The sequence below is a fragment of the Acipenser ruthenus genome, chromosome 22, assembly GCF_902713425.1.
Source record: "Acipenser ruthenus chromosome 22, fAciRut3.2 maternal haplotype, whole genome shotgun sequence".
NCBI lineage: Eukaryota > Metazoa > Chordata > Actinopteri > Acipenseriformes > Acipenseridae > Acipenser > Acipenser ruthenus.
In genome coordinates this window covers 29,916,813-29,944,787 of record NC_081210.1, presented here as the reverse complement: position 1 = coordinate 29,944,787, position 27,975 = coordinate 29,916,813, and the positions used below count along the sequence as shown (strand labels likewise).

The 27,975-nt window shown below is 44.1% G+C and overlaps 2 protein-coding genes across 15 annotated transcripts in view; both read left to right on the top strand.

Annotated features, from left to right (window-relative positions):
• The first annotated feature begins 14 nt into the window (after nucleotides 1–14).
• On the top strand, nucleotides 15–12,291 carry LOC117431189 (AT-rich interactive domain-containing protein 5B-like). The gene is made up of 10 exons (XM_058996460.1): nucleotides 15–143; nucleotides 2,976–3,239; nucleotides 4,826–5,009; nucleotides 5,824–6,042; nucleotides 6,568–6,680; nucleotides 7,021–7,183; nucleotides 9,369–9,421; nucleotides 9,580–9,677; nucleotides 9,816–9,957; nucleotides 10,382–12,291. Exons 1-10 carry the CDS (start codon nucleotides 123–125, stop codon nucleotides 11,762–11,764), a joined length of 2,640 nt encoding a protein of 879 aa, XP_058852443.1. The 5' UTR covers nucleotides 15–122; the 3' UTR covers nucleotides 11,765–12,291.
• Nucleotides 12,292–17,584: 5,293 nt separating this feature from the next.
• LOC117431631 (drebrin-like) overlaps nucleotides 17,585–27,975 on the top strand; it is a 40,045-nt gene continuing 29,654 nt past the window's right edge. For all 14 annotated transcript variants that reach the window (XM_058996466.1, XM_058996464.1, XM_058996474.1 and 11 more), the window contains exon 1: nucleotides 17,585–17,831. In XM_058996466.1, the coding sequence (XP_058852449.1) occupies nucleotides 17,749–17,831 (83 nt within the window). In that variant the 5' untranslated portion in view covers nucleotides 17,585–17,748. The remainder of the gene's footprint in view (nucleotides 17,832–27,975) is intronic.

The following is a 27,975-nucleotide window of genomic DNA, read 5'->3' as shown; positions in this document are numbered from 1 at the left end:
AAAAAGAAAAAGACGCGTTTTGTTGTGTGCGGTGTTTGCTTGTTTCGTAGCGAGAACCCGGCTGTGTAATTCGATAGGAGTCCGTGGAGAGGGGAGGGGGGGTGAGGGAATGTTGGGCAGCAATGGAGCGGAGTGCAGTCCAGGTAAAACCAATACAGAATGTAGATTATTTTAAAATAAAACAGAACAGCATTTAAACTTACACACGCACTTTAGATGAATCGAAAGCGAATGGAATTGATTTCGTAACACGTACACTTCGATCGCCGCGCTGGGTCAGCATTTCAGTAAAATTAAAAAAGTAACAAGTCGTGTTTTCTCATATTTCGGGATTGGCTGTTACTAACACGTTTGAAATGTAAACTTCGCTGGAGAAAGAAAGGGGGTGACTTTTCTTTTTTGTTGTCGAGTTCGGGGGGGTGAAACTGTCCGGTGGCGATATTTGTAACATTTATATCGATGGCAATTTGATTTCTCTTCATATTTCTTTTTTAAATATCAATATTTTCAATACGATATTTTGCTGTTAATGATTAATAACGTATTTGTGTCGTGTCGAATGCTGTGTCTCCCCCCCGCCCCCACCCGGCGTACTTTTCTATATCAAACACAAATATCATTTTGAACAAGAAACTTGATCGCTACTTTTTTGTTCGTTTTTTTTTTTTTTAATGCTGAATGTGCAATACAGCCACCAAAGCTGCGATATTAAACCGTGTTTCGACATTTGGGCTTTTAAGAATCGTTTTTAGGTAGAATTTCTTTTTTTTTTTATCAAACCCTTTTTATTTTATAGTTGTTTTGTATTTTTTTTTAAATGTATTATTATTGTTTATTTTATTTTAAGATATATTTTTTTAAACATATTGCGTGTATTTGAAAGTTGCAGCCTTTCTGAAATGACGAGGCGGAGCGTTAAAAGCAGTGGTTGGCCTTTTTTTTCTCTGTGGAATTTGTAATTTATTTGTGTGCTTCCGAGAAGCACGGCCGGTCGAGCCTGTACTTGTGACTTGATCAGGGTGAAATGTTATTGTCGGATAACGCCGTACTTACACGATTACACGAAGAAAGGAATATGTGATATAAGCAGATTACTCTGCCTACTAAAAATGTTTCAATAGTTCTAATTTTGTAGTGCAAGTATTTGCAAATCATTAAAATATGTCGGTCATATTTTAGAGCACGGTAACATGGTTTTTATAGTTGCATAATTTAGTCATGTAATGTTTTAATTAAAACATAGCGTTTTATATATGTATATATTTATATTAATAATGTGTAAAAAAATAATGTGATATCTTGTAACAATTGTAAGTCGCCCTGGATAAGGGCGTCTGCTAAGAAATAAATAAATTAATAATAATAATAATAATAATAATAATAATAATAATAATAATATATGTATATATAAATATTATTATTATTATTATTATTATTATTATTATTATTATTATTATTATTATTTATTTCTTAGCAGACGCCCTTATCCAGGGCGACTTACAATCGTAAGCAAATACATTTCAAGTGTTACAATACAAGTAATACAATAAGAGCAAGAAATACAATAACTGTTGTTCAAGCAAAGTACAAGTGTGACAAACCACAATTCAATAATACAGCAGATAATAGTGATAGTTACATCAGGGTATGATTAAATAGTGATAGTTACATCAGGATATGATTAAATACAAAGTACTACAGGTTAAACACTTGGCAGATTACAGTATTCTGAAGTACAGGATTAAATGCAGTAAAATAGGGGGCAGATAAGAGCAAAATAAAGCACATTTACATGAAGGGTGATAGTGTCCCAGGATACAAACAGAGGAGTTCTACAGGTGCTGTTTGAAGAGATGAGTCTTAAGGAGGCGCCGGAATGTGGTCAGGGACTGGGCAGTCCTGACATCTGTAGGAAGGTCATTCCACCACTGTGGAGTAAGGGTGGAGAAGGAGCGGGCTCTGGAGGCAGAGGAGCGTAGCGGAGGTAGAGCTAGTCTTCTAGTGCAGGCGGAGCGGAGAGGTCGAGTGGGGGTGTAGGGAGAGATGAGGGTCTGGAGGTAGCTGGGTGCAGTCTGGTCAAGGCATCTGTAGGCTAGTACAAGATACAAATAGAACACCTTTCAAGTAATGGTAAAGGTGCACAAAGTACAATATACATACACATGTAAAAAAAACTTATATACAGTATATTATATATCTATCTATCTATAAAAATATATATATATATATATATATATTGAAAGGAGGTGTAGCTGCACGAAACATCCTGAAATATTATATATATATATATATGAATTGTACATTACCTTACACACACATGTACACTGTTGTGCTTTTGTCCTTTGCTATAATATTTAATCAGAATAAGATGGTTTGGCCAAGGTCACACAGTCTTAAAGTGTTATCATTTGTACAAAAACAGGGGATCAGTGTAGTGTCAGCTCTACCAGAATACATGCAGCATGTTTTATATATAGATACATAGATAAGTAGCGTTCTATTCAGAAAGCAGTTGCCATATTAACCAATGAGGAGATGAATAAAGTGAACAGAACACAGGAGATGCAATTTCAGTTTGGATTCTGAAGTGCACGATACTGTCTGGCGATGACACGCATAACATTCTAATACTGCAGTGGTAGCAGTGGGTTACTGATGCTCTTCTAGACTGGCCAAACAAACTGGACAGTAAGCCAGGACTGCCATCACACAGTGGAGGGGTACAGCGCTCCTGATGTTAAGACCACGTTGTGTCTTGCTTGCTTGGACATTTCCTTTGGGTGTGTTGTTCTATTGGCTCAAAGGGTTGTAGTCGAATTGGGAATTGATTTTAAAAACGAGTTGACCCTGACCCTGACCCTGATGATGGCAGCCCTGTGTTTCAGGTATATAAAGAATATCAGTGACACATCTTGAGGTTTTCATTTATTTGCACACTGCTGTGTATCAATTCCTCACATTATTTTTTTCTTTAGTGGCTGGGCGCTCCGTGCTGCGCTCGTGGCACGTATGCTTTCTACAAGTCGTTCAGTTGCCGTGGAGCCGTGGCTGCGAGGTGTCCGGCCGTGTGGAGTCTTGGAGAGTTCTACTTCGTGCGCTGCGGGCCGAAGGAGCCTGTGTGCCTCGCCGAGCTCACACTGCTCTGGGAGGACCAGGCACAGCACCACCTGCTGGCCAGCTCCAGACTCTACTTCCTCCCAGAGGACACACCCAAGGGCCGATCAGACGAGCACGGAGAGGTAAGGGGAGGACGGCGGGATGGTTTGAGTGGGTTTTTATATTTCAAGTATTTATAATTTTAAAGACCAGGGTCCTGGTTTTACACTGTGTGCTGCAAGTTTCTCATAGTGGCAAAATGCAGGCCTACATCTTAACCCATTAAGTACCAAATTCATTTTAATTCATAGTTAAAGAGAACATTAAAATAAGAGGCAGATGCCAGGTAAAAATAACGCTCCAAAACATTACAAAGTGTCTGTCCTGAGCTGTGGACGGTGGCACTGAATGGGATTAATAGTGACGTTGTTAAAAAGCGTGGCGTTGTTTCTGTGTATGTGTGGTGCGTTGCCTCAAGGATCAGGCTGGGATGAGCCTCTCTTGCACACTCTTCCTCGGCTCCTCACGGGAGTCCCTGGACACACTGAAACAATCTGCAGTGCAGCAACTGGTGCGGCCCCCCAAACAAATGTTTAGCAAAGTATGAAAACCGATGAGGAGATCTCTGTGCATGAAGAAGCACCTTTTCTGTTTAAACGCTTGGTAAAATAGTACGGCGTTTAGGGCTTTTATCCTGGTTTACTATTTAAACATTTTGAAATTTGCAGTCATGATTTAATGTGTGTGTGTGTGTGTGTGTGTGTGTGTGTGTGTGTCCAGACCCGAGCAAAGACAATGCACAGTCACAAAGCCCCCAGCCTCTCCTGCACCACTGCGCTGTGTACAGATTGGTGATACGTGTCACAGTGGTGGCTGCCCATCATAAACAAGAGGAAGACACGCTTGAGGAATGGGAAATGGAGCATCCCAGCAGTGTAAGGGTTACAGGCCAGGGATTCCTGACCTTCGGACACTCCCTGCGCAAGCCTCTCAATGTACGGCGGGCTAATGGGACCAAACTTCAGTTTTCTGTGTGTGGTTATTTTTCACACAATGACTCGTTGGTGTGAACGATACCGGAGAAGCTTCAGTTTTGGCACTGCTTCTTGTTGTATGTAGGTGACCCTTCCTTTGTCTCCACAGCCTGCTGTACACAATAGCTTGAGAACAGAGACAGTGGTGCATTGTTCCCCTGACTCTCAGGCAATGGGACTTGCTGTCTCGCGCTGGGATAGCAGACTGTCTCGCTGATGCCTCTCCTTTGTGAGCTCAATACACAGGTGTTACTTTCTGATGACCCGGAGGGGGGAGGTGTGGTGTTGTGATGTCATCACGGCACCCATTCTAAAGGCTAGGGTGGGGGAGGGATCAGGGAAGGTCAAGGTCTAAGGACATTGTAAATTACAATCCCAAATCTCTCTACCTACTCCCACCCAGTAGATTACTAAACTATACCAGTGTCATGGATATAGTGCCTTTTATGCACAGTACAAGCATCCTAGGCACTATATGCATTATATATAAACCAAATTAAAAAGAGCTCCCAATCTAAATATCCACACCTAGCCTAGATTTCAAAATGTTTATGGACTCACCGTTCTGGATTGAACCTCAAAAGAGCACCAAAGACTCTCATTGGATTCCCACGTCACTGTCTTTGAATTGGAGAGCATTTCTTTATGTCCTGTGCGTTTATTTGACCGTCTGTCTGGATGGATGTTTTCCCCAGGATGAGGTGCTTGCTGTTTCTAAGAAGATCGTGATCCGGGTGGAGGACCTGGTGAAGTGGGCGTGTCCGGAGCCGTCCGGCTGGAAACGGAATGCCCGGAAGGACGGCGCCCCTGACAGCATCGGGATACTGCTGTCCGACCAGCCACAGGGGGCCAGCGTCCAGTCTGCGGACAGTGCCCAAGGTAGGGTTGCAATGGAGGGGCTAGAAACAGTTCTAATGGTGAGAAGCCCCCATAAGTTTTTGACTCGCTCGAAGGGGCTACACTAATATACAGAATCAATCAATCAATGAAAACCTTTATTTATCCAGATGAGTCACTTTCTCATTTCCAATGACGAGCTGGCAAGAGGCTCCCACCACCACAGCAAACAACATAAAACACAAGAAATAAGAAGTACAGATTCATTCTTGCCAGCGATAGACGACAGGGCTTGTTAGATACTCTTAATCAGCTCGCCATGTCTGCTAAGACTTTACATACACGCATTTGACTGCTGGATTCTAGTGTAATAGAAGCAGCTGTTGAAGTCCTCTCTTGTTGGTGGATTCTAGTGTAATAGAAGCAGCTGTTGAAGTCCTCTCTTGTTGGTGGATTCTAGTGTAATAGAAGCAGCTGTTGAAGTCCTCTCTTGTTGGTGGATTCTAGTGTAATAGAAGCAGCTGTTGAAGTCCTCTCTTGTTGGTGGATTCTAGTGTAATAGAAGCAGCTGTTGAAGTCCTCTCTTGTTGGTGGATTCTAGTGTAATAGAAGCAGCTGTTGAAGTCCTCTCTTGTTGGTGGATTCTAGTGTAATAGAAGCAGCTCTTGAAGTCCTCTCTTGTTGGTGGATTCTAGTGTAATAGAAGCAGCTGTTGAAGTCCTCTCTTGTTGGTGGATTCTAGTGTAATAGAAGCAGCTGTTGAAGTCCTCTCTTGTTGGTGGATTCTAGTGTAATAGAAGCAGTTATTGAAGTCCTCTCTTGTTGGTGGATTCTCTCCCCCTGTCTCCCCTTACAGGTGGGAGTGTGAAGGTGCTGAGCTATCTGCAGTATTGTCGATTCCGCTCCATGCACAAGCGCATGCAGGGTGTCGCACACGCCTCCAGCCTCAAGGACCCACAGCTGTTGGCCCTGGGCGGGATACGGGTGACCAATCACAATACCAGGATTCTATACTGCCGGGACACGTTCAACCATCCAACGCTGGAGAGCAACACCAGCATCTGGACTGAGTTTGGTAGGTCTGTGTGTGTGTGTGTGTGTGTGTGTGCGCGTGCGTGCGTGTGTTTATAGAAGTTTTCTTGATTTCAGCCATTGGGTTTTGTCCAGTTAGCAATCCTTTCAGAGTTTTCATTTTCACACTTTTCCTTTTTCAGGCTTTCTGGGTACAGGAAGTGGTATAAAAGTTGGCTACTCTCCCTCTGACCTGGTTACACGTCCTTTGGGACGGATCCATTGTGTGGAGTTCTGGAGCCAGAGATCCACACAATGGGGCAAAATGTGTGAAATATACAGAAGAATGTAGACATGTTTTGGGTGGTCTGAAGTCTGGACAAATAAAAGAATCAGATAATACACATTCTGCATGCAGTTTTCCCTTAGAAGCCTAGCTGGGAGTAATTGTGTGTTGTCTGCGTGTAGTAAATAGTACACTGGGAATCGGGAGTTATCTGTTCATCCTCATAAAGCACATTGGCCCCTGGCAGCCAGTTTTGTGTGCATGCGTGATTTTTTTTTTTTAACTGAACCAATCCAATCCCAGGATGCACTTCTTTGAGCATGAAGGGAAGACCCCGGAAGAGAAAAGGAAGGGAGGGGAGAGGGGCGGAGCTTGGACCACCTGACCAATCGGAGGCCTGGATAGAGAGAATGAAGGTAGGTGTAAGAAAAACAGCTGTTGCATGGATATCAATTTTTTTTTCGCTCTGAAGCTTGATTTGATCAGTAACAAGCTCAGGTGTGTCTTATTGTTAAACTCATAGTAAAGCAAGGAATGGATCAAACTGCTATGCAATAGGAGTCTCATTACCATCCCTGTATAAATGACTGTATCAAAAGGAGATCATGCAAAGGAAACCAACACATCAATGACATCTGAAATAAACAACACACAGTAGACTGTTTATCACCTTTCGTTTACTCCAGTTATTTTGTATTGTAATATGTTAATATGCTGGTCTCTGCTGAGTTTAACCTCTCTCTGCTCGCTCTGCAGGACACGGTGACAGGCAGTGTGGAGGAGCAGCAGGACTGGGGGGCTCTGGGGGGGCAGTGGCTCCCCCAGCCCGAGGAGCAGCACTTTCTGGAGCAGCTGCACAGCTTCATGAGGGGCCGCAGCACTCCCATCTGCAAGGTCCCACACCTGGGCTTCAAGAAGAGTGAGTGGCACGAGCAAACACAGTGTCTACAAACAAAACACAGTGTCTACACACACGCACACACACACAGCTATTAAACACAGTGTCTACACACACACACAGCTATTAAACACAGTGTCTACACACACACACAGCTATTAAACACAGTGTCTACACACACACACACAGCTATTAAACACAGTGTCTACACACACACAGTGTCTACAAACACAGCTATTAAACACAGTGTCTACAAACACAGCTATTAAACACAGTGTCTACACACACGCACACACACAGCTATTAAACACAGTGTCCACGCACACACACAGCTATTAAACACAGTGTCTACACACACACAGTGTCTACACACACAGCTATTAAACACAGTGTCTACACACATGCACACACACAGCTATTAAACACAGTGTCCACGCACACACACAGCTATTAAACACAGTGTCTACACACACAGCTATTAAACACAGTGTCTACACACACACAGTGTCTACACACACAGCTATTAAACACAGTGTCTACACACACACAGTGTCTACACACACAGCTATTAAACACAGTGTCTACACACACGCACAGCTATTAAACACAGTGTCTACACACACACACAGCTATTAAACACAGTGTCTATACACACACACAGCTATTAAACACAGTGTCTACACACACACACAGCTATTAAACACAGTGTCTATACACACACACAGCTATTAAACACAGTGTCTATACACACACACAGCTATTAAACACAGTGTCTACACACACAGCTATTAAACACAGTGTCTACACACACACACAGCTATTAACCCTTTGCGGTCCATTTATTAATCGCGCGTCAGGCACGCCAGGTCTAATTAATTTTCACACGCGCAGTTAATTTTATACGCGCTGTTTAAAAGTATTTTTTTTCACAGTCAAACGGGTTTAAATGGCCCTGCATATCAACAAAGCACACACTAGGCATCTCCAGCCCCGCCCCAGCCTTTCGTTTGCTATAGCGTTCAGCTATGTAAGAAATAAATAATAATAATAATAATAGTCGTACATACCGATCGATCATCTCCAGATCACTCGTTTTATCACCAAACTCCTCAATAATGCGATCCAAGTCATTATTTTATTACTATAACATCTGAAAAAAGCTCTGCAAATGTCCATGATAGTCTCAGTGCGCTGACGCACTTAGCCAGCTTGTTTACTATGGACGCCCATTATCTGATACCTGATACCATGTATGACTATTCATGAAATACGCCTTTTTTTTTTTTTTCCCCCTGACTTGTCTCGGCTCCTGTCGCTACCACTCGGCAATTGAATGGTTTTCTCTGCTTTTTCCGGAGAAAAAACGACTAAACACCCGTTTATTGCGTTGCTATAATGATGTCGGACCCAGTCCGACAAAGGACCTGTGAGGAATAATTGCAATGTCGGACCCAGTCCGACAATGGACCGCAAAGGGTTAAACACAGTGTCTACACACACACACACACAACTATTAAACACAGTGTCTACACACACACACACACAACTATTAAACACAGTGTCTACACACACACACACACAACTATTAAACACCGTGTCTACAGACACACACAGCTATCACACACACAATAGTCCTGAATTTAGAAACCCTTAAATAAACTTCATAGTAGACACAGGAGAAGTCTTAGTAATTTACAGTTAGGAGTAAAAAGCTTGGTGTGTTGAGTGCTGTATTGGCCAGACTTCCCGCCTGAATGAAAACAAATACCCAGTTCAGTCAACAGATGGCGCTATTACCCTTTCCCTTGCCATTGGAACTGCTTTCCTTTGTATTTCAGCAAGAACCCTGCTTACTAATATAGCAGATACATTTCTTACCATGTTGTAATATAGCAGATACATTTCTTACCATGTTGTAATATAGCAGATACATTTCTTACCATGTTGTAATATAGCAGATACATTTCTTGCCATGTTGTATTTTGTTAAGATTTACAGTCTCTGACTGTAGGAATATTAATGTCTGGAATGGCTGTTTAACCCAGCCCAGTCTCTGACTGGAGGAATATTAATGTCTGAAATGGCTGTTTAACCCAGCCCAGTCTCTGACTGGAGGAATATTAATGTCTTGAATAGCTGTTTATCAGGCTTGCAGTATTCCTGTTTCTGATTCACATTCTTTGTTTCTTTTCTTTTGTTTCCTCAGTTGATCTCTTCCTTTTGTATTCAGTTGTCAAAACAATGGGTGGATATGAAACGGTAAGCCTCTGTATTTTTATATTTGTTTATAATGTGTGTGTGTGTGTGTGTTTATATAAGTATTGTTTAACCACTGGCTCCAGCAGATGTCATTGAATAGAATTGGGAGCAGTTCAGGTCTCCATGTCTCAGCACTGCATGTTTCCTGCCTCCTGTAGGTGACCGAGCAGAAGCTGTGGAAACACGTTTACAATGAGCTGGGTGGGAGTCCGGGGAGCACCAGCGCTGCCACCTGCACCCGCAGACACTACGAGAGGTATGACCCCGGGTCTAACATTAGCAGTAGTGTCACCGTAGATCCCGCTCAGCTTCTGCGTTCTGATGGGTTCACACAGTCCCAGGTGCCGTGGGCTGCAGGCTCGTCATTCCTCCTCTTGTTTCTCCCGCTCTTCAGACTGATCCTGGCGTACGATCGCTATTTGAAGGGAGCTGAGCAGCCTGCCCCCCTCCCTAAACCCCGGGCTGGAGCAGCGGCCGACGAGAAAGGGAAGCCGGTGAAAAGAACCGCAGCACAGCCCCCCCAGAAAGCAAAGAAGGTGGGAGTGCAACTCGATTCTTCTGTATGTATCCGGGCTGATCAGCAGGGCTGGAAATCAGACTCCTATTGCAGAGCAACTTCACCCATTCCAGGTTTTACTACAAGCTGGATCAGCCGCAGCGTATGGGTAACAAGCTCAGGCGTGTCTCATTAAACTCATAGCAAAACCAGGAATGGCTCAAACTGCTATGTAATGGCAGTCTTACTTCTATCCCTGATCAGTCCCAGTTGTTCTGTAAGGATCACCAGCTGACGGATCGGTGCTTTATAGCTGGGAGGCTCGGTTCAGTTCAGTGACGGTCTGCTATATATATATCTTACCAGCCGGGTTGGGAGATCTGCCCTTTTCGAGTTGAGGGATAGGGTTCTTCCTCGCTTACTCTGAACGGTCCGGTGTGACTTTTCAACACGTTTATTTTCAGGATCCGGTGGTGGTCAAGCAGGAAAGCAGAGTGGAAGTGAAGGTGAATGGAAGACCGAAACGGGCCAGACGAAGAGCGGGGAGCGCTTCGAAAGACAGCAGCAAGCAGAGTGTCGGAAAGGAGCAGGGCCAGGGATGGGAGCCGGACTCCAGTGCAGGCGTGAGGATACAGGACCAGCAGACGAGCTCCAGCCCTGCCCTGGGGGTGCTGGCCCTGGGCCTGCAGGACGACAGTATCCCCCCTCTCACTGCCCTGCAGAAGCTGCACCCTGCAGTGGGGGGCTTCTCCCTTCCGGAGGGTCTCTCCCCACTTGACGTTCTCAGAAGCAGACTCGGATTGGGGCCTTCTTCAGAGGGCCCCGGGTCTGTCTCTCAGGAGCCCAGAAAGACTCTTGTCCTCCTTCAACCTACTGCCGGAGACCCAGGTAAGGAGCCGGGAGACCCAAATCCAGCCCTGAAACCCCACGGAGCCCCCCTCGCTGTCGGCCAGGGCAGGTTCCCCATGGCACCCCTCAGGATCATCCCCCTGGACATCGACTGCAGCCTGCAGGTTCAGCAGCTCATGAAGAGCTCTCTGGGCCACGCTCAGCTCAGCTGCTTCACCAAGAAGCTGTCAGAGGCGCTGGCCCAAGACCTAAGCAAGACCCCGCGGCCCAGGGAGTCCGTGCCGAACACTGAGGAGCAACAAGCAGTCCCTCTGAACCTGAGCAAGCGAGCCCAGGTGAAGAGGCCAGCTGACTGTGCAGAACCCCCACCTCCCTCTCCCTACCAGCCCAGCCTCCTGCACTCCTCCTATCCGCTCTACACCTCCCAGCCCAGCCAGGCCAGCCAGGCCGGCACGGCCAAGAAACTCAAAACAGAGCCGGGCCCTCAAGAGCAGGCTCCTGCTGGGATACAGAACGGCAGACTGGGGTCAAACCTTGCTGAAGCTGAAGAGCAGCCTGCAGACCTGAGCTCACCCAGACGGGCCAGAGCAGCCCTCCGAGACGGGGAGGAAAGAGCAAGCGAGCCGGGCTTGAATCTCGTGAGCAGGCCCACATCCGTAACGCTAATTTCGCAGGGGGATGCCCCAGCGGCCACCTCCGCCATGTCAGAAGACCGTCTCTCTGCGGGAGATCCCTGCACAGGCTCCCCCGCTCTGCAGCGTGCTTTACCCACGAGACCCGGCTCACGAGGGAGCGTGGCGGCTGGGTCCGAGGAGCAGGGCGGGGCCAGTCCCGCAGCCTATCCCTTATATCACTTCCGGGGGAGGCAGGTTCATCTGGGAGAGTCGGGAGCCGACTGCCTGAAGCAGGTGAGCTCGGAGATGAGCGCACTGCTCAGCACCGCGTCTGGGGCCCTGCAGAACCAGCACTCCTGGGCCCTGGCACCACATGGCCGCTGATGGACTCTCAGAACCATAAACTGTTAAAGTTCCCCTGGAGTACATGGGGCAGTCAGGGAGCTCCCACTGTTAAGAATCCTCTACTTTCATATGATCTGGTGCCTTTGAAGGTGACACTGTCTGCTAGAAGAGGCGCAGTCTCTGTGTAATATGTACGTGTGTATCTCAAACGAGGTTGGCTGATGCTACCTGATAAAACCTATAGGCTATTGTTCAGTACATGCTGAAAAAGAAGAGGCCAGTACTGTATTAGAGGCAACTATGTCTGGATTCAATACTTGACTGTTCTAACTGATAGTTATTTAAGGTATTCTCATAATCATTATTTTACGAGAAAGTCGTTCACTAGAAAAAAGATCCTTATTGCCACAAATAAAACTGCTGGTCACCTTGATAAAGTTTAGGAGTGATAAAGTGTTATAGTTATGTTTGGAACTTGCACAGGTCATTGCACAAATCCGATTCACAGATTATATATATATATACACACTACACTATCTTGATTATATATATATATATATATATATATATATATATATATATATATATATATATATATATATATATGAAATCATAGTTAGCATAATGCAATTAGGTAGTATTTGTATTTGTATTATCATTTTTTATTCCATTTAAATGTTTCTAATGATGAGACAGTAAGGGTTGCTTAATAAGCTGTAAAGTATATTGCTGTTTGCTTGTATGTGATAGGTCGTGTATCGCAGCACCACATCAGTGTGAGGGGATAGGAGCGTTTAAGTGTGTTGAATAATTTGCTGGTGATTTCACAGTTTCACTACTCAAGGTCCGGCAGTCCAAGTCCAAGGCAGGCAGTCCTCCCCAGCAGCAGCAGCAGCAGCTCTATGAGGACCTGCACTGTGTGCTGGGTGTAAGTGTGTGAATAATGTGCCATTGCTATTTATTATTGTGTCTACTGTTTTTAAATGTAAACTGATGCCCTCTGCCAGACTAACGGGAACGGCTCTTTTTGAATGATCCTTTTCTTTCAATATTCAGGTGCTGGGTAACTCTGAAAGAGCTTGTGGGGGTAGGTCCTGCTGTTTCAGGAAGCCCTCATTCCTCTTTGAAACGTTGCTGTTTTTAGTGATTGATTTTTTAATTGTGTAATAATACTTTGTGGAATCCTAAAGCTAATCGAGAGCAAAGGATCCTGGAATGCAAATGTTTTAAATACAGTTACCACTGCCATGTGTACCAGATTTTATATATTTCAATCTCCGGACCCTATGAAATGTATTACGATGCATTGTTAATAAAAATAAATAAATAAACTTTACTTCAAAATAAACGCGTGTTTGTCATTTAATAATCCATAAGATCGTTTCAATGCAAGTAACAGTTGAGGGCGTCCGAGTGAGTTTGTTGTCTTGGTTTGTCCGAGCCTTTTTGGAACTAGAAATCTGAAACTCCAGTTTTGTCTCTCTGATGTTTAAGCCACTTGGACTGCACCCTGTGTTAAGAAATGTATATACATTTCATACCGGACCTGCCACTGAGAGCCAGCCTGCAGGACACATCTATCATGACGATTGAGTTTAGCATCAGAGTACATGTGTGTAGTGGCTGAAAGTGGCCACTAGAGGGAGATGTGCGCCAAACAGAGTCGGCAGCATCTTGCTCCGGTTCCACATTTTGTTCCAGTTTCTGGAGAATTGGAAAGGGATCCCTGCTTATAATTTGGCTGGGGATCTCAAGCACAATAGAAAGAAAGAAACGCTGATGTACAGGTAAGTAAGCTGGGCTGAGTTGAGTGGGGGACGGAGGGGGGTGATGCTGGGACGCCAGAATCACCGTCGAGCCCTCTTGAGGTGTCGTGGGCTAGTCGACGAAACACTGAGGATGGAAGGTGCCCACTTGAAAACCCCAGAGATGTACCCTACTTAGCTCAATCCAGACGGTTGTCATGCTGATGCGCTGGGGAGGCCGCACTTTGGTTGATCCCCGGAGCCAGCATCGCAGCCGTTGTGTGTGCTGATGCGCCAGGGAGGCAAAATAGGCTGATCCCTGGAGCCAGCATTACACTTCAGCCATTAACACCAGACAGAAGGATATCTACATCATCATATGGAAGGAAACGTAAATGGATGGAGACACATATGGATCACATTAGTTTACTGTAAAGCTACGTCTTAGTTGGTGCTTATCTTGGGGAGAGCCGAGTTCAAATCAGCATGAAGTTTTAATCTACTCTCGTGTAATGGAAATCATGACCCCACACAGGTTTCTTGCAAATTGTTCCCTCTAAGTAAGGCATGGCTTTGCTGCTGTGCCAGTAACGTTCAAGGCCCTTCAGATATACATGTAATAAAAACTATCAGGATCCTTTCCACGCGCTCACGTCAAGCTCCTCAATCTCTCCTTCTTCACCTGTCTGATTTGCATGCAGCCTGTGGACAGATCGAGAGATTGAGCCTCAATCGTTAGCACCGGCTTCCTCCTGCGGCACTTGGGCCAAAACAGAAGCAAGCAGAACTGAATAGGCAGTCATCTGTACATACAGACACTTACTGGGGCCTCCGTCAGATTCCCAGCCTCAGGTGGGTATAATAATAAGACAGTTCAGTTCTAGCACCTACTCTTCCTGACCTGTATAGCTCCTCATAGGCTGTAGAGAGAGCTCAGAGATACAAAATAAAAGACCCTTTTCTTGTGGAGACATTTTCATACGTATGTAGATTTTAAATCAGAGATTTGCATGTTCCCCTATCACTACTGCACCCTGATGCAATCACCCCGCTGGAACAGTAGGGCTCTTTCTCTTCTTCTCCAGGGCCAGGCCCTCGCTCTCCTTCCTCTTCCCTCAGTGAATTAGGGCACTCACCCCAGCTCTGCTTGAGCTCTTCATGCAGTGAAGGAGCACGGCCACGGTCGTCAAACATGCATCCCATCGGACAAGGGTGGCCAATCCCAGTACTGGAGGGCCATTGCACTCCTGGTCTTTGTTCCAATCCTGTGCCAGTGCAATTGCATATGGGCTGGAGCTTGATGAAAAGCTTTCCAAAGTTCCTACCAAACACATGAGATGCCTGAGGACACGCCTACTGTTCAGAGTGCAAGGGGTTAGTATTCCATTAATAACAATACAAGTTGCATGAGCTAAGCAGAATCTGCCTGGCCCTCGATAGCCTGCCAGCGAGAATATGAATCACATTTATAGCTCTATTATCATTGCTATAATCATCAGCACACGAGTGAAGGCCAGTCGACCCCCCTGAAATGTTTTTTTTTCAATAACAGCAAGCCCACCGCAACCTCCTGCCTGCACCAAGACACTGGAGAGGACAGGAACAGAACTCTTTAGACTGACCGAAGCCATTAGAAAGACTGCTGTACTAACACAGCATGAGGGAGCGGTACCATTGACATGCAGTTCATTAGGATCGGCTCCGTGAGTGCATCTCCATGCAGTAACGTTAGGCACTGCTTGACTGGAGTCTTCATTTTTAGTTTCTATTCTGATTGTTAACATCCTCTTTGGGCTGAAGTTCTCATCAGCAGGTGCTGTTTTCTGTGCTGCCATCCAGGCAGGAAATGTGTCTGACACAGAGCCTCCACGGTATTAGACTATTGAAGCTCCGTCTATACACACAGAGGTAGCCTCAAACAAGCCAGGTTCCTATTCCATCCGGGTCCCAAATCCTAATTTAAACCCTGCATTGCTTTCGAGTGCACAGTGTCAGACTTACAGCAAATGCACATTACATGGAAGCTCACTTATCAGAAACACTGATCATCAGAATAAAATGTGTGGAAAAGTCTGGATTATGAAGTGGCTGCTGTACTTCTCATAGTAGAGTTACACAGACTTCATATGATTACTGAGAGACTGGGCTGACTCTTCATTTCTTGTGAAACTACAGCATGTTATTTAAAAACGTTGTTTACCAAAGCCCTGTATATAGTACAGTGAAGACCTATTGGCACCTCTCTGCATTAAACCCCACGGCAGAGCTCATGCCATGTTGTTCTTCACTGCTTTAGAAACGTGCATTACTGCAGCAGAACAGTAACTATCGCAGGCCTGTGACATTGTTAATGCATTGTTTGATTGCTTCATGTATTCCTGCTTCCTGGCCTTTGTTTAGTGACTGGCCACAGGTCACTTGGGCCCTGCATGCTTCATCCCTCCCTGTGCATTAGCCATCTGCTGTTTGTTCAGTGATTGGGATACGGGGCACTAGGACCCTTCACTTCCAGTCATGCCCCTCCCAATGGAAACAGCTTTCTTCATTGATAAAGCACGGCCCCCCTGCCAGCCCCTCCAGTACAGTACAGTCTGGAGCCCTTTGTTCAGTAGGATGATGGGACATTAGTGCACTCGACCCAGTTAATATATGAAGCAATATTGAAAGGGTATGATCCAGTGTTTCACAGAGATGTCTCTCGCTCTGTGACTGCTGACAATACAGTAATGCATTCCTTGTGTGTACGAGGCAACCGGACAGCTCTCTTTTAAAAGATCCCTTCTCTCTAAAATTACATTTAGCTACATTTTTATGATTTCATTTCTGAATGTTAAGGCTGGGATCCCTGCCCATGTTATTTTTGAAAACAGTTTTTTTGTCAATGTTTCTCAAAAAAGGAATGTGAAATCATCTTAATTTGTTTCACACCCACATTGGCTGCCAAATATCAGCCTAGCCACCTTTCTTCAGGTCGTAGTCACCCAATGAGAGACTGCTTGTTTCGTACAGTCAAGACAGAGACAGAATTGTGTGTGTGTGGCTCTAATGTGAGAAATGAGAGTGGGTTTCCAGCTCAGATTGCAAGAGCAGATGGAGACGAGAGTTCTGGGGCTTGTTTTCAGCCCAGTTCCTGCTGGACAGATGTCTGTTTGACAATAATCACCATCACAACAGGCACTAATTGATACCTTTCAGCCAGTCTGTGAGGGAGGCCAGTGATTGGATGGGCGTTGAGAATTAATTACATTTCAACCACTGTGTGAGGGGGAGGGGGAGAAACCTATGCTTTTTTGAAAAGAAAGAAAGAAAGAAAGAAAGAAAGAAAGAAAGAAAGAAAGTGCTGTTTTTTTATTGCAATCTATAAATCAATTTGAAATATTGCAAAGACATCTAGAATTAGAGGTATGTCATTATATAATAACAGTATCTTGCTATCGTTCATAAACAGCCCAGTCATAATACAGACAATATTAAAAATAAATGCAGTTATTAAATTGACAAATGAGGAGAAATCTTTGGCAGGAACATTTGAAATATTTTAAGAGTGTGTTTGAGGGAATGTGAGGCAGTGGAGTAATGTTATTAAAAGAGTTACCCCAAATTTACCTCTTATCAACACCAGCAACATTAGCACTGCTCCATGGTTTCTTGTGTTGAACATATTTCGTTTTATGCTTGCTATGTTTTTAAACTTTAATTTGGAGATAAAAAAAAAAAACAATATATAAAAAAAAACAAGAACTATTAAAGATCCAAAATATGTTCATCACATATGGTGAGGTTTCCCTGTAATACCCATTCCTGTATATCACATGTGAGACAGTGCTTAGTCACCCCTCTATATTATTATTGTCTAAATCCAGCCTCGCAAGCCTCCATTTTTCATATGCAGTACATCATGTGTTAGGAGTGTTTTGTACAAGTAACGGTATCAAGATACATAAATAAAGCAGTTTTTCTCATTTAAAAAATGCTTTGGCATTACAGGGTTAAAGCGTAGGACAGGTTATCACCCCCCATTTGAGATGGCTTGGCGTGGATAATCGCATACTGCCGGGGCGCTAAGACCCAGCAGCCGTCTGTGCATCCCTGTATAATTGCCGGCGCTAGGACCGGGTGGCTCACTTGTGTTAGTGCGGAGAAGGACCGTGCTTCTTTGTTCCAATCTCAATTTCTCTCTCTCCTCCACACTGTCTGTATCTGCAGTCTCGGTCTATCCTCTCTCTCGTTATTCCACTACAGTATTAGACAGGTCTGGATGATTGCAAAGACGGCAATATGGCTGTGAACCTCAGCAAGAATCGACTGAACCTTTTAACCGCTTATCAGGATGTTATCGACGAGAAATCCTCCACGAACTGGTAAGAGAAAACAACATAATGAACACAAGTCACTTGTGTGCTTAGAGGTGATAATACGCGTGGTCCTTCTTTAATCGCCGCACAGTATGAATACGGATTATCGATGTAAGGGTGCTTCATGCGTCGTCATTGGTGTGTGTGCTGCTGTGGTTGCAGCATCCTTTGCTTTGTTACTGGAAACACGTTTGCTAACAGTAAAGCGTCAGCTAGTATAACAAGTGTGCAGAATCGGGTGCTTTGCATGTTCCAACGCCAGCTGCGGTTTATGGAAATGTAATCTCATATCTCACTATGTGGTCTATTAGCATGTCGATTTAATCCCCCCATAAATACATGAATAAATAAGAGAATCGGAGCCTGTCACATTTCTCCACAAATCCGTTATTTCAGAATATCCCAGAAACGTGTACCCAAAGCCTTTAAGTACTGTTGTATTATTTTTTAAAATTATTATTATTATTATTTTTTTTTTTTTTGCAAATGCCGTAATTAAATAAAAATAAAATAAATAAATAAATTCTTGTAAAATATTCCATGGGACAGAAATGGTATGGATGCTGATCGATACTGCATCACGGGTACCGTGTTTTAATTCGATTTTGTAAAGTGCTGTGCTAGGAATACAGGGGCGTCCTTGTGTGTCCGGGCTATGTGAGCTGTCAGATCTGGACTGTTATCCAGAAACACGGTATGCTCGGTAGTTTTGGTATGCATCTATATTTTTAACAGTTTAAACGGACATCAAAGCCCGCTGCAGTATGAGTGATCCTGATTGTGAATGAAAAGCGTTTACTTTGATATTTATCATCAGAAGAGCCAGCTGCAGTCTTCCACCCCCCCTAGAAGAACATTGGGTTAGATCGGCAAGGTGAAGCAGTCTGTGCTACCCTCGCATCAGCTGAGCTTTCCTGAGCTGCGTTTGTTTGCATTGGGTACACCGGTTCTGACCTCGCTTGATCCTGTACATCATAGTTTTATACACTAGCGTTTATCCCAGCTAGGTAAGTGAAATAGGCATGGAATGGCTGTTGTGTCAGTGCACACATGCTTTCTGTCTGCACTGACCTACACAATGCTGCAGAGCAGGTTTCAAAGGGGCCTTTTCTAGGTTTGATTGAATCGTTCTCCCTTTAGATACTGGGCAGCAGTGTGGAGTAGTAGTTAGGGCTCTGGACTCTTGACCGGAGGGTCGTGGGTTCAATCCCAGGTGGGGGGGACACTGCTGCTGTACCCTTGAGCAAGGTACTTTACCTAGATTGCTCCAGTAAAAACCCAACTGTATAAATGGGTAATTGTATGTAAAAATAATGTGATGTAACAATTGTAAGTCTCATGTGGGATCATCCCTGGGGGGTGATGGTAAGGGTTAACACCTGGTCCAGAATCATTATTCCCAGATGGGCCGGGCGGCTGGGGTGAGGGTAGTGCTGGAATAGGGAGAGATTTGGGGTGCTGTTTACAGCAGCAGCAGTCTGAATTGTACTGTATGAAGTGCAATTAAAATCCCATGCAAAGATGCTGAGATCAGAAGTGTCACTGATATATAAGAATAGGGAGGCGGTAATGAGTGGAAGCCAGCAGTCCCGTGCTTTGGTGTGTTTTACATTCTTTATCATGCGTTGGTATTTTCTATGCTTGTGCCAGGGTGTATACCATTGTAGACTTGTCTTTTTAATTGATGTGCTTTCACTGGGTGACGTGCACCGTTTGAAACAGAAAGCAATGCTAGAGCAGCAGATGGAAGAAGCAGATTAAACATTGAATTGCCCAAAGGCACCTGCATGGTTTGAGGAGGAATGTGTTGTAAGCTAGTGGATACTGTATCACGTCTCAGGTCTGCTGCTACTCAGATACAGCCCTGTGCAACACCATCTACAGGGTCAACTCAGATACAGCCCTGTGCAACACCATGCACACGTGCATCTACAGGGTCAACTCAGATGAAGGAATGAGATGATGGCTGCAAGCATGACCACCTTCTTAATGTTAACACTGTGGAGGCCCCATTCGAGACAAAGGCCCCCCTCTAACCCAGATGCTAATCCTGCTCCTAGAATCCTGTTGTCCATTTCATCATGTGTGAATCTGCATTCTTTGTGGTCAGTTGTTTTATGCTTTTTCAAAGTCAAGTTATAAAATAGGTGTTCTCACTAACTAAAGGATGGAACAAACTAAAAGCAGCATGCCAAAAAAGACTTTCTAACTAAAAGTTTAAGCCAAAAAAAAACAATCAGGCAGGCGCTTCTTTTCCCTTTCCAAGGTCCTGTGGGTTGGGGTGGTGATGCAGTTTGTGAGCCCAGGCTTGCAGTTTTATTTCAGGGTGGGAGCTGACTGTCAGCAGCCTGGGCTTGTCTGCTCAGTGGGGAGCTCTTTCCAGCCGCACCTTCCCTCGTCTCGAAGCCGTCTGCCCAGCCTGTAGCCCAGTCCAGCACCCAGCCCGGGGCCCAGTCCAGTGCCCAGCCCTGCTTGACCTCAACGTGAATTCCAGAGTCTGCTGGCAGGCTGCCCAGTCTAATGTTAAAACAAAGGAAGAGGAGCGATGGCGTTTTGTGCTGTTGTTACTGATCACAGTCTTTTCAAGGATTGCATTTAAAACAGTACCCCCCATTGTCCTGTGAACTATTGAACTGTTTTTCTAATATTCAGAGCTTCAAATTCACATCATGGAGGAGGAGTGCATCATGAAGCACATGTGACAGAAACATTTGGCAAACATTAGGCAGTGACATCATACTAAAACCCACTTTAGGAAATCCAGCCTTTTAAAATGATTATTCTCCAGATCATTGACTGCCTCTGTTTACTGAGCACTGTCGCAATTGCCAGGGAAAGCGTAACATCGTTATCTGGTCATAATCGCTGCTACATTGAGTCTTCTTGCTTGACTTCTCCCTTGTTAGTTCGACAGTAAATTCTTGTACAATAGCACTGTCTCTGTCGTTTCCAGAGGAGGCAGGTTTAGAAATCCCATCCTAACGTACAGTACAGCACACGCCCGGTTAAAAACAGCACACGGATCGTACAGCAAGTTCACATTTCATCCCGAGCTGGAACACACAATGGGGTTCTTTCCAGGAAGCGGAACATTTTCTTTCTGTTCTCATCGTGGAATTTCACACTCTCTGAAATTAAAATGTCAGAGTTTCTGATGAATGCTGCCTTCGCCTTGTCATGCCAGATTAAACATCAAGGTAATTGAAGGCACCTGTCCTGCACTGTGAAGGAAATGTAAATCGCTACTGATGGTGTGACTCAGCCTTGGGTCAGGGTTTACATAGAAGTGTATTTGGTTATTGGGGACCAGAGTAACCAACCAGCTGCTGCCTGACATGATTAGAATCAAGTCACGAAACAAAGGAAGTGCCACATTACACCCAAGTCTCTTAGATCCAATCACTGGGCCACACTGTCTAGCGGCCCCTTTGCTCCAACCCCTGGGCCACACTGCTGCCCAGTCCCTCGGCTCGCTGTGGTGCACTAGGGTTTGAGATCTGTCCTCTAAATCACTGCAGGAAGAGATTTATAAAAATAAATAAATAACATAACAAGTGCTCTGGCTTTTCAGTTCTGTACCACATCATGGATCGTTATCGCTGTGTTACCTGTTTGACAATGTGAGCAATAATCCTGACCCTATCGGTGCACCAGAGCGGTCATTTTGAAAAGAGCTTTGAAACAGACTTTGAAGTTCGAAGTGTAAAAAGTTGTCGGGATGTTAAATATGAAAATAAATTACAGGTATGTTATTTAAACAGTATAACGTGGGGACAGATAACGCTGTATTTAAACAGTTGTATAACATGTGGGGATGGGTAATGCTCTATTTAAACAGTTGTATAACATGTGGGGACGGGTAACGCTATACTTTTCGGAACCCCACTACTTCCTCTTTAATGATACAGTACATGCTGATGCAGACCTGTCCCTGAAGATCCACGTCGAGGGCAATTCTTTAATATCCTCCTATGCTCTGAACTTACAACTATAAAGTATTTGATAAGGGTTTACTGCAAAGACAGTGAATGAGAGCACTATTATTACTATTATTATTATTGGATGGGCCAGTGACCTGCTCCCTCAATCGATCATTTCTCTCCAAGTTGTTTTTACCAGGAAATACTATCTTTGGCACGAGAATAAAAGAAGAGAAAACCCTTCTTCCTGCTGTGCGACTGTCAGTTAAATGACATGGAAGGGATCATGCAGTTGAATTGAGTACTGTAATTAGATTCAGCCATTGTCAGCAGCCCGACATTACAGTCACACTGTAAAATGAGACAATCCTGTGAATGCAATTGAGGATCAGGGATGTAGAAATGATTCATTGTCCCAGTATTAAGTTTTAACATGAGGGAATTCTGTTTTTCCGCAATCTGCAGTTCATTATTTATTAATAATATTGCTTAATAACACATTGCAACTTTGAAACTGACAAACACTAATATCATATTACAGTCCTTTTGAAAAAAGCGATTAGATTTTCCCCCAATAGCTTTGGTAAAAAATGGCTTCCTGCAGCCCCTCAATGAAGAATACAATGAAAACTCTGGATTTAATATTGAAGGTCTCTTACGCTGAAGCCAATGTAATCTGGACTGTATAAATACAGCCTTAATTCAGGGATGGCCTTTGTACTGAGATGGTTGTTAAGCAAGAAAGTAAAATATAAAACCTAAATATTATAAGCATTCTAAAAAACCTAACTAAATATCATAAGCATTCTATAGCCACTGTGATTCTACAATATTTACTTGTTCTTCAAACTCCACTTGTGATCCTGTGATTCTTGCACAGATATTTTGTTGCAGTTAACCTCTAAAGAAAAATGAAATGTGGCTTCTAATACTCCAAGTAAATGCTGAGAGCCAAGTCTGCTGTGTAAAACCGGACAGGCTGGGATGATATTGTCACAGTTTGTGCTTCAATGTATTCCTTCACAAAAAAATTGATGGTGGAAATAAAGCTAATGGATTTCAAAGCATTTGAGGTGTTCTGTTAATTTAAGAGCTTGCTTTCATATATCACCCCCCCCACCCACCCCCCCCACACACACTGGCTATCATGTGACAGTTTGCAGCCCTGTCTCTCTACTTTTTCTCCATGTTTCAATAGGGAAGCTGAAAGCTTCCAGCTTCTCTAGCCCAATAGAGTCTCACTCTGAACCAATTCCATAAAAAATAGAAATATTGCACCACTCCTCAGACAAAACTGCAGGCCTCTGTTCTTTTAAGGGAATGTTTAGGAAAGGGCTGTGTAAGCATGGATTGCTCTTGCTAATGGAATTTCTTGTGGGCTGATTCGTATTTGTGTGCATCTGTCTGGCTCTGAGTTCAAGCCACTAACACTCCTCATGAAACAAACCCTTCCCTTGGCATGTAAACTAACCTCTGCACGAAAAAAACAAAGACGCAAGTCCAGAATCTGCCGGCTTCTCGGCTAATGCATTGAATCAAATGTGCAAGTCCCATGGATCGACACGAAAGAAATCATTTCTGTCACACAGCTATCTTTGAGCCGTTTGTAAAAACCTGCCGTTCACACCACACTCATGCTTCTCTAATGAATCACAGTGTTATTGCAAATCGGATTTCTAGGGAAGTGTCCCAAGGGTTTCTTTTTGAATTGCCGATTCTGTTTAAAATTCCCTGTTGAAAACCCCTTGTTTGGACAGAATCTTCACAACAGGGCTGACTGGTACTGATGACCCCCCTGTTAAAAGTTCCCTTCGTCTGTATCATTGAGTCCAGTCTTTGGGAATTCTCTGGGCTTCTCCATCAGTCCCGAGTCAGTATCTTGTATTAAATAGCTGAGCACAACCATACCCCCCCCCCCCTTATCCAACACATCATCAATATATTAATTGTAGTCTCTTTATTTTGTATGCCTGGGCAAGGCGTCGGAGAGTGTGTAATATTAAAAATATCTCAATTTACTGACTTCTTTATCAGTTTACAAAAGACTGTAAGTGCTGTTTTATAAAACGCGTGTTGTTCCTCTACAGTTAGTGCCATGAATACATTAGTTATGCTGTGTCTTCTTTCTTTAGAGGAGTGAACCTTGACTGATAACTACCTCCTTGACCATGCAGTTAATAACTTCATATGAAATGGCCTTTATCGGTGACATTGTCATGGGCCATATCTTCAGAACGGTTTGTGCTCCAACTGTGATATTTTGCATGTTATCTCCGTGGTGTCCACATAAAAGGTGGCTTGAAGCCAAATCACAGAAGGTTAAATAAAAAAAAAAAAGTGTTTATTTACATGGAAGGCCTCCTTGTTTGATGATTATGCACTAACCGCTGCTCCAGTTCTTTGAAGGCACAACACTTGAATGATTAACCCTACAGTAAATGCTCCTGTTCCCTTTTCTACACCACCATGGCGTGGTTTGGTTCAGTGGAAAACGGAGTAACATTACAGCGGTTGAACTGTGGATCTCCAGAGCTATCCCAAGTGGGCTGGGTTGGGTTGGGTTGGGTTGGTGACACATTTTGGTTTCAATCCAAAACTCAAACCACTGTGGCTTTCCTTTCAAACTCCCAAGCGCTCTGAATCGAGCAGGACTTATTCTCGCTCAACACCTAAACACTTTCCCATGATTCAGTGGGACTATGAGAGGGTCACTTCGGGGGATCAGTTTCTCTTAAATAACCCAGATAGTTTGGATGCAGCTGGCCTCTTGAGAGCAGTGACCCTGTACCTGGGTTTGATTATGGCTGGATTCATGTGTTTTTACCCCCAGGTTTGCCTGGTCCCTTGTGATGTGCAGCCAGGTACATTAAACATGATCTTGTAAAGATATCTGGGCATGCAACACTTGATGAAGGGCCTTTCCATTGCTGGTTGTATTAAGCCAGTCCATAGCAAATGAAATGAAAGCGGTGTGTTGAAAACATGATTGATTCCGTGAATGACACACCGGAGCGTGTTGGATATGGTGCTGTGGGGCTCGTTGAAGTTCCTGGAAGTGTGGCCGGTGCCTTCTGTACTGTTGGAATAATAATCTCTCTGATGTGTTTGCAGGGCTAAGCCCTGGTGTGAGTTACATAATTGGGATGACACGGGGTTGGTCTGTTTGGAAGCTCATACTTCAGGGATCGAGGGGATGGGAGGGGGAAGTGATCTCATACAGATCAGGGCAGCCAGACATTTCAACACAGCACTTTTACTTTACGCAATCTCATTGTATCCAAGTACTGAAAAACATATTTAAACGACCCTGTGATACATTACCATGTGGTTTCTTTAAAAGAGCTTAAAGTACGTGCATTGCAATTGAATTCTGGACCTGCTATCTCTTTATAGACTAGTGGATTTTAAAAGCTACTAACACTTATTTAAAAAAATGCATACTCTTCCTTTAATCCACAGTCCTTTTTCTACACTGTAAGGTTGCAGAACCTGTCATGCTTTTGGGAATTGGCTTGCAGTAACAGAGCTAGAACCTTGTGCTGCAGAGGACACAGATCGCTCAGAGAAGCCTGCCTGGCTGCTGGTGCATTAAGATCTCCTTCAGGATCAAGCCTGTTCGTGAGAGCTCTTATCTAACAGCAGGAATTCCTTACTTACTGATGAGAGCAGAAATCCCAGGAGCTCCAATCTGAAAAGATCTGTTTAAGGATTCAAGACTGTATTCCTGCCTCGGAAGTCACTGGGCTTGAGCACAGAGTTCAGTCGTCGTGACCAGACTGGAACCCGGTTCAACATCTTTCACTGTTCAGGACAGAAAGAAATAGTATATCCTTTTGAGGCATGATTTTTTCAAAAGCATTCGATTTTTAGAAATGTTCTTTTGATGTGATAATTTCCACCCAATTATATCTGAGCGTGACCTTTACTGTGATTCTTAAGGTCAAAAGTACCGGAGCCCTCAGTCTGTAATAAAAAAAAAATTAGCTGCACAAGTGACTTGATTAAAACTTTCTTTCTTCGTTAACTAAAACAAATCGCTTTGAGCACACAAATGAGCACCTTAAAGGGCACATAAGGACCTTTTTATTTTATTGTGTTGCATGTTCCCATGTGTTGCTACAACTGTTTACGTAAGGTGTGTGTATTGTTTTAATTTTTGTACCTGCATGGACCTCACAGAACCTTACACAGAGAATTGTGAGGGTCTGGAACCAACTCCCCAGTAATGTTGTTGAAGCTGACACCCTGGGATCCTTCAAGAAGCTGCTAGATGAGATTCTGGGATCAATAAGCTACTAACAACCAAACAAGCAAGATGGGCTGAATGGCCTCCTCTCGTTTGTAAACTTTCTTATGTTCTTATGTTCTATGTTCTTATGTTCTGACTACATTACCCATCATCCTCCTGCTCACAAATATGTAACTCAGATGGATTTACCAGTGAGCAGAAAGAAGATGATGGGAAATGTAGTTCTGAGAGGTCCATGCGGGTACATGGGAAGCCGTCCTGAGGCAGGGAATGCAATTTAAAAGTTTAAAAAAAGGGTCAAAATGTACAAAAAAAAAAATTAAAAGCAACACATGGGAACATGTAACACAAAAAAATAAAAAGGGCCTTCTGTTCCCTTCAAATAGGTGAAAGGTGGGGAAACCATCAGAACTCATTTCACAAAGCCTCTCGCTGACACAAAATCAAATAAACTCTTCTCTTCCTTCAGCACGCTGGACTGGGTCATGTTTTTGTATATCGCGAGGATGTGTGACACACACAGATGCAATCTAGCCTATATGTGTGCAACTGCCATCTGAGTCCATGCAAATCCAGAACATTTCAATACAGAGCCCTATTATTGATGGAACGAAGCCTTGCAGTAGAGATTTCTGTGCAGTGCGATCGATGTGTGCCTCAGAAGCTTGCGATGACTGTGTGTGTGTGTGTGAGATAGAGAGAGAGGGATGCTGCCTGCGTGCCTGAGAGAGATGCTCATCACAGCAGAGCAATCATGCTGGGTAGGATGTTGCTTCAGAGATCTTGTTTGTCAGAGTGTCTCCTGGACTGCAATGTGCTGGGCATTTAAACGCCTACACTAGAACGGCTTGGTGTGATTCTGATAAGGGGGAGGGGCAGTCAGTCTGTCGGTCTCTTCTTCAGTCTTTTAAGACGCTTGTTTTTTATATGTCTCATCTGAGATTATCTGCTCCTCCAGGAAATACCAAGAGTAAAGAAAATGTATTGATTATTGATCACCATATCTTTCATTTAGCAAGTTTCCAATAAACATTTATTGATCGATTGAATTATCCTGATGCCCTATTTTGAAGAATCACTTCTATATCTTATTACTAGCACATGCAGGTGGGGGTGGGGGGGCAGTATGAGTGCTAGACAGTCACACAGAGGGGCTCACTCCAGATGTCTCACCTGAAAGCACATTAATATTCGAGCCCCCAAACCACCCACCACAGAGCCAAAAAAAAAAACAAAGCACATTTTAAACCGATGACGGCGGATCAGAGCTGTTAAACAGAATAGGATTTGAATCATTTTTTCATCAGGAATTTAATCTAGAGGCCAGTCTGTGCTGTTCTAACTCGGGCATCCTGAGGGGTTCACTTTGGGACACACAAACTGACGTGATCACCACTGAGAGGGGGAGCCTCAACTTCCTCCATTCCTTTAGTACTCGAACCACTGAGCTACTCAAACCCACTGCCTTCCGCACTGCAGCCCAGCACTCGGACCACTGAGCTACTCAAACCCACTGCCTTCCGCACTGCAGCCTTCACTCGAACCACTAAGCTACTCAAACCCACTGCCTCCCACCCTGCAGCACAACACTCTAACCACTGAGCTACTCAAACCCACTGCCTCCCACCCTGCAGCACAACACTCTAACCACTGAGCTAGTCAAACCCACTGCCTCCCACCCTGCAGCACAACACTCTAACCACTGAGCTAGTCAAACCCACTTTCTTCCGCACTGCAGCCCTTCATTAGACACTAAGCTACTGTCCACTTACTGTAAAGAAAATCATAGAGTTGTAGGCATTCCGAGCTGCAAGCCACTTTACCTGCTGTTTGCTAATCTTTATCAATGTCGTGCATCCTGTGTGCTAATCTTTATCAATGTCATGCATCCTGTGTGTTTGTCTGTGTCAATGTCGTGCATCCTGGTATCTAGTCTAGACTAGAACATCTGAATCCAGTGGAGGAGTGTTGTGTATTTCCT

Excerpts from the sequence above, each read along its gene's own strand:
- LOC117431189 (XM_058996460.1), top strand. The coding sequence starts at position 123 with ATGGAGCGGAGTGCAGTCCAG. Across the intron at positions 7,184-9,368 it reads ACACCTGGGCTTCAAGAAGA|TTGATCTCTTCCTTTTGTAT; the intron begins GTGAGTGGCACG and ends TTGTTTCCTCAG. Across the intron at positions 9,678-9,815 it reads ACCCGCAGACACTACGAGAG|ACTGATCCTGGCGTACGATC; the intron begins GTATGACCCCGG and ends CCCGCTCTTCAG.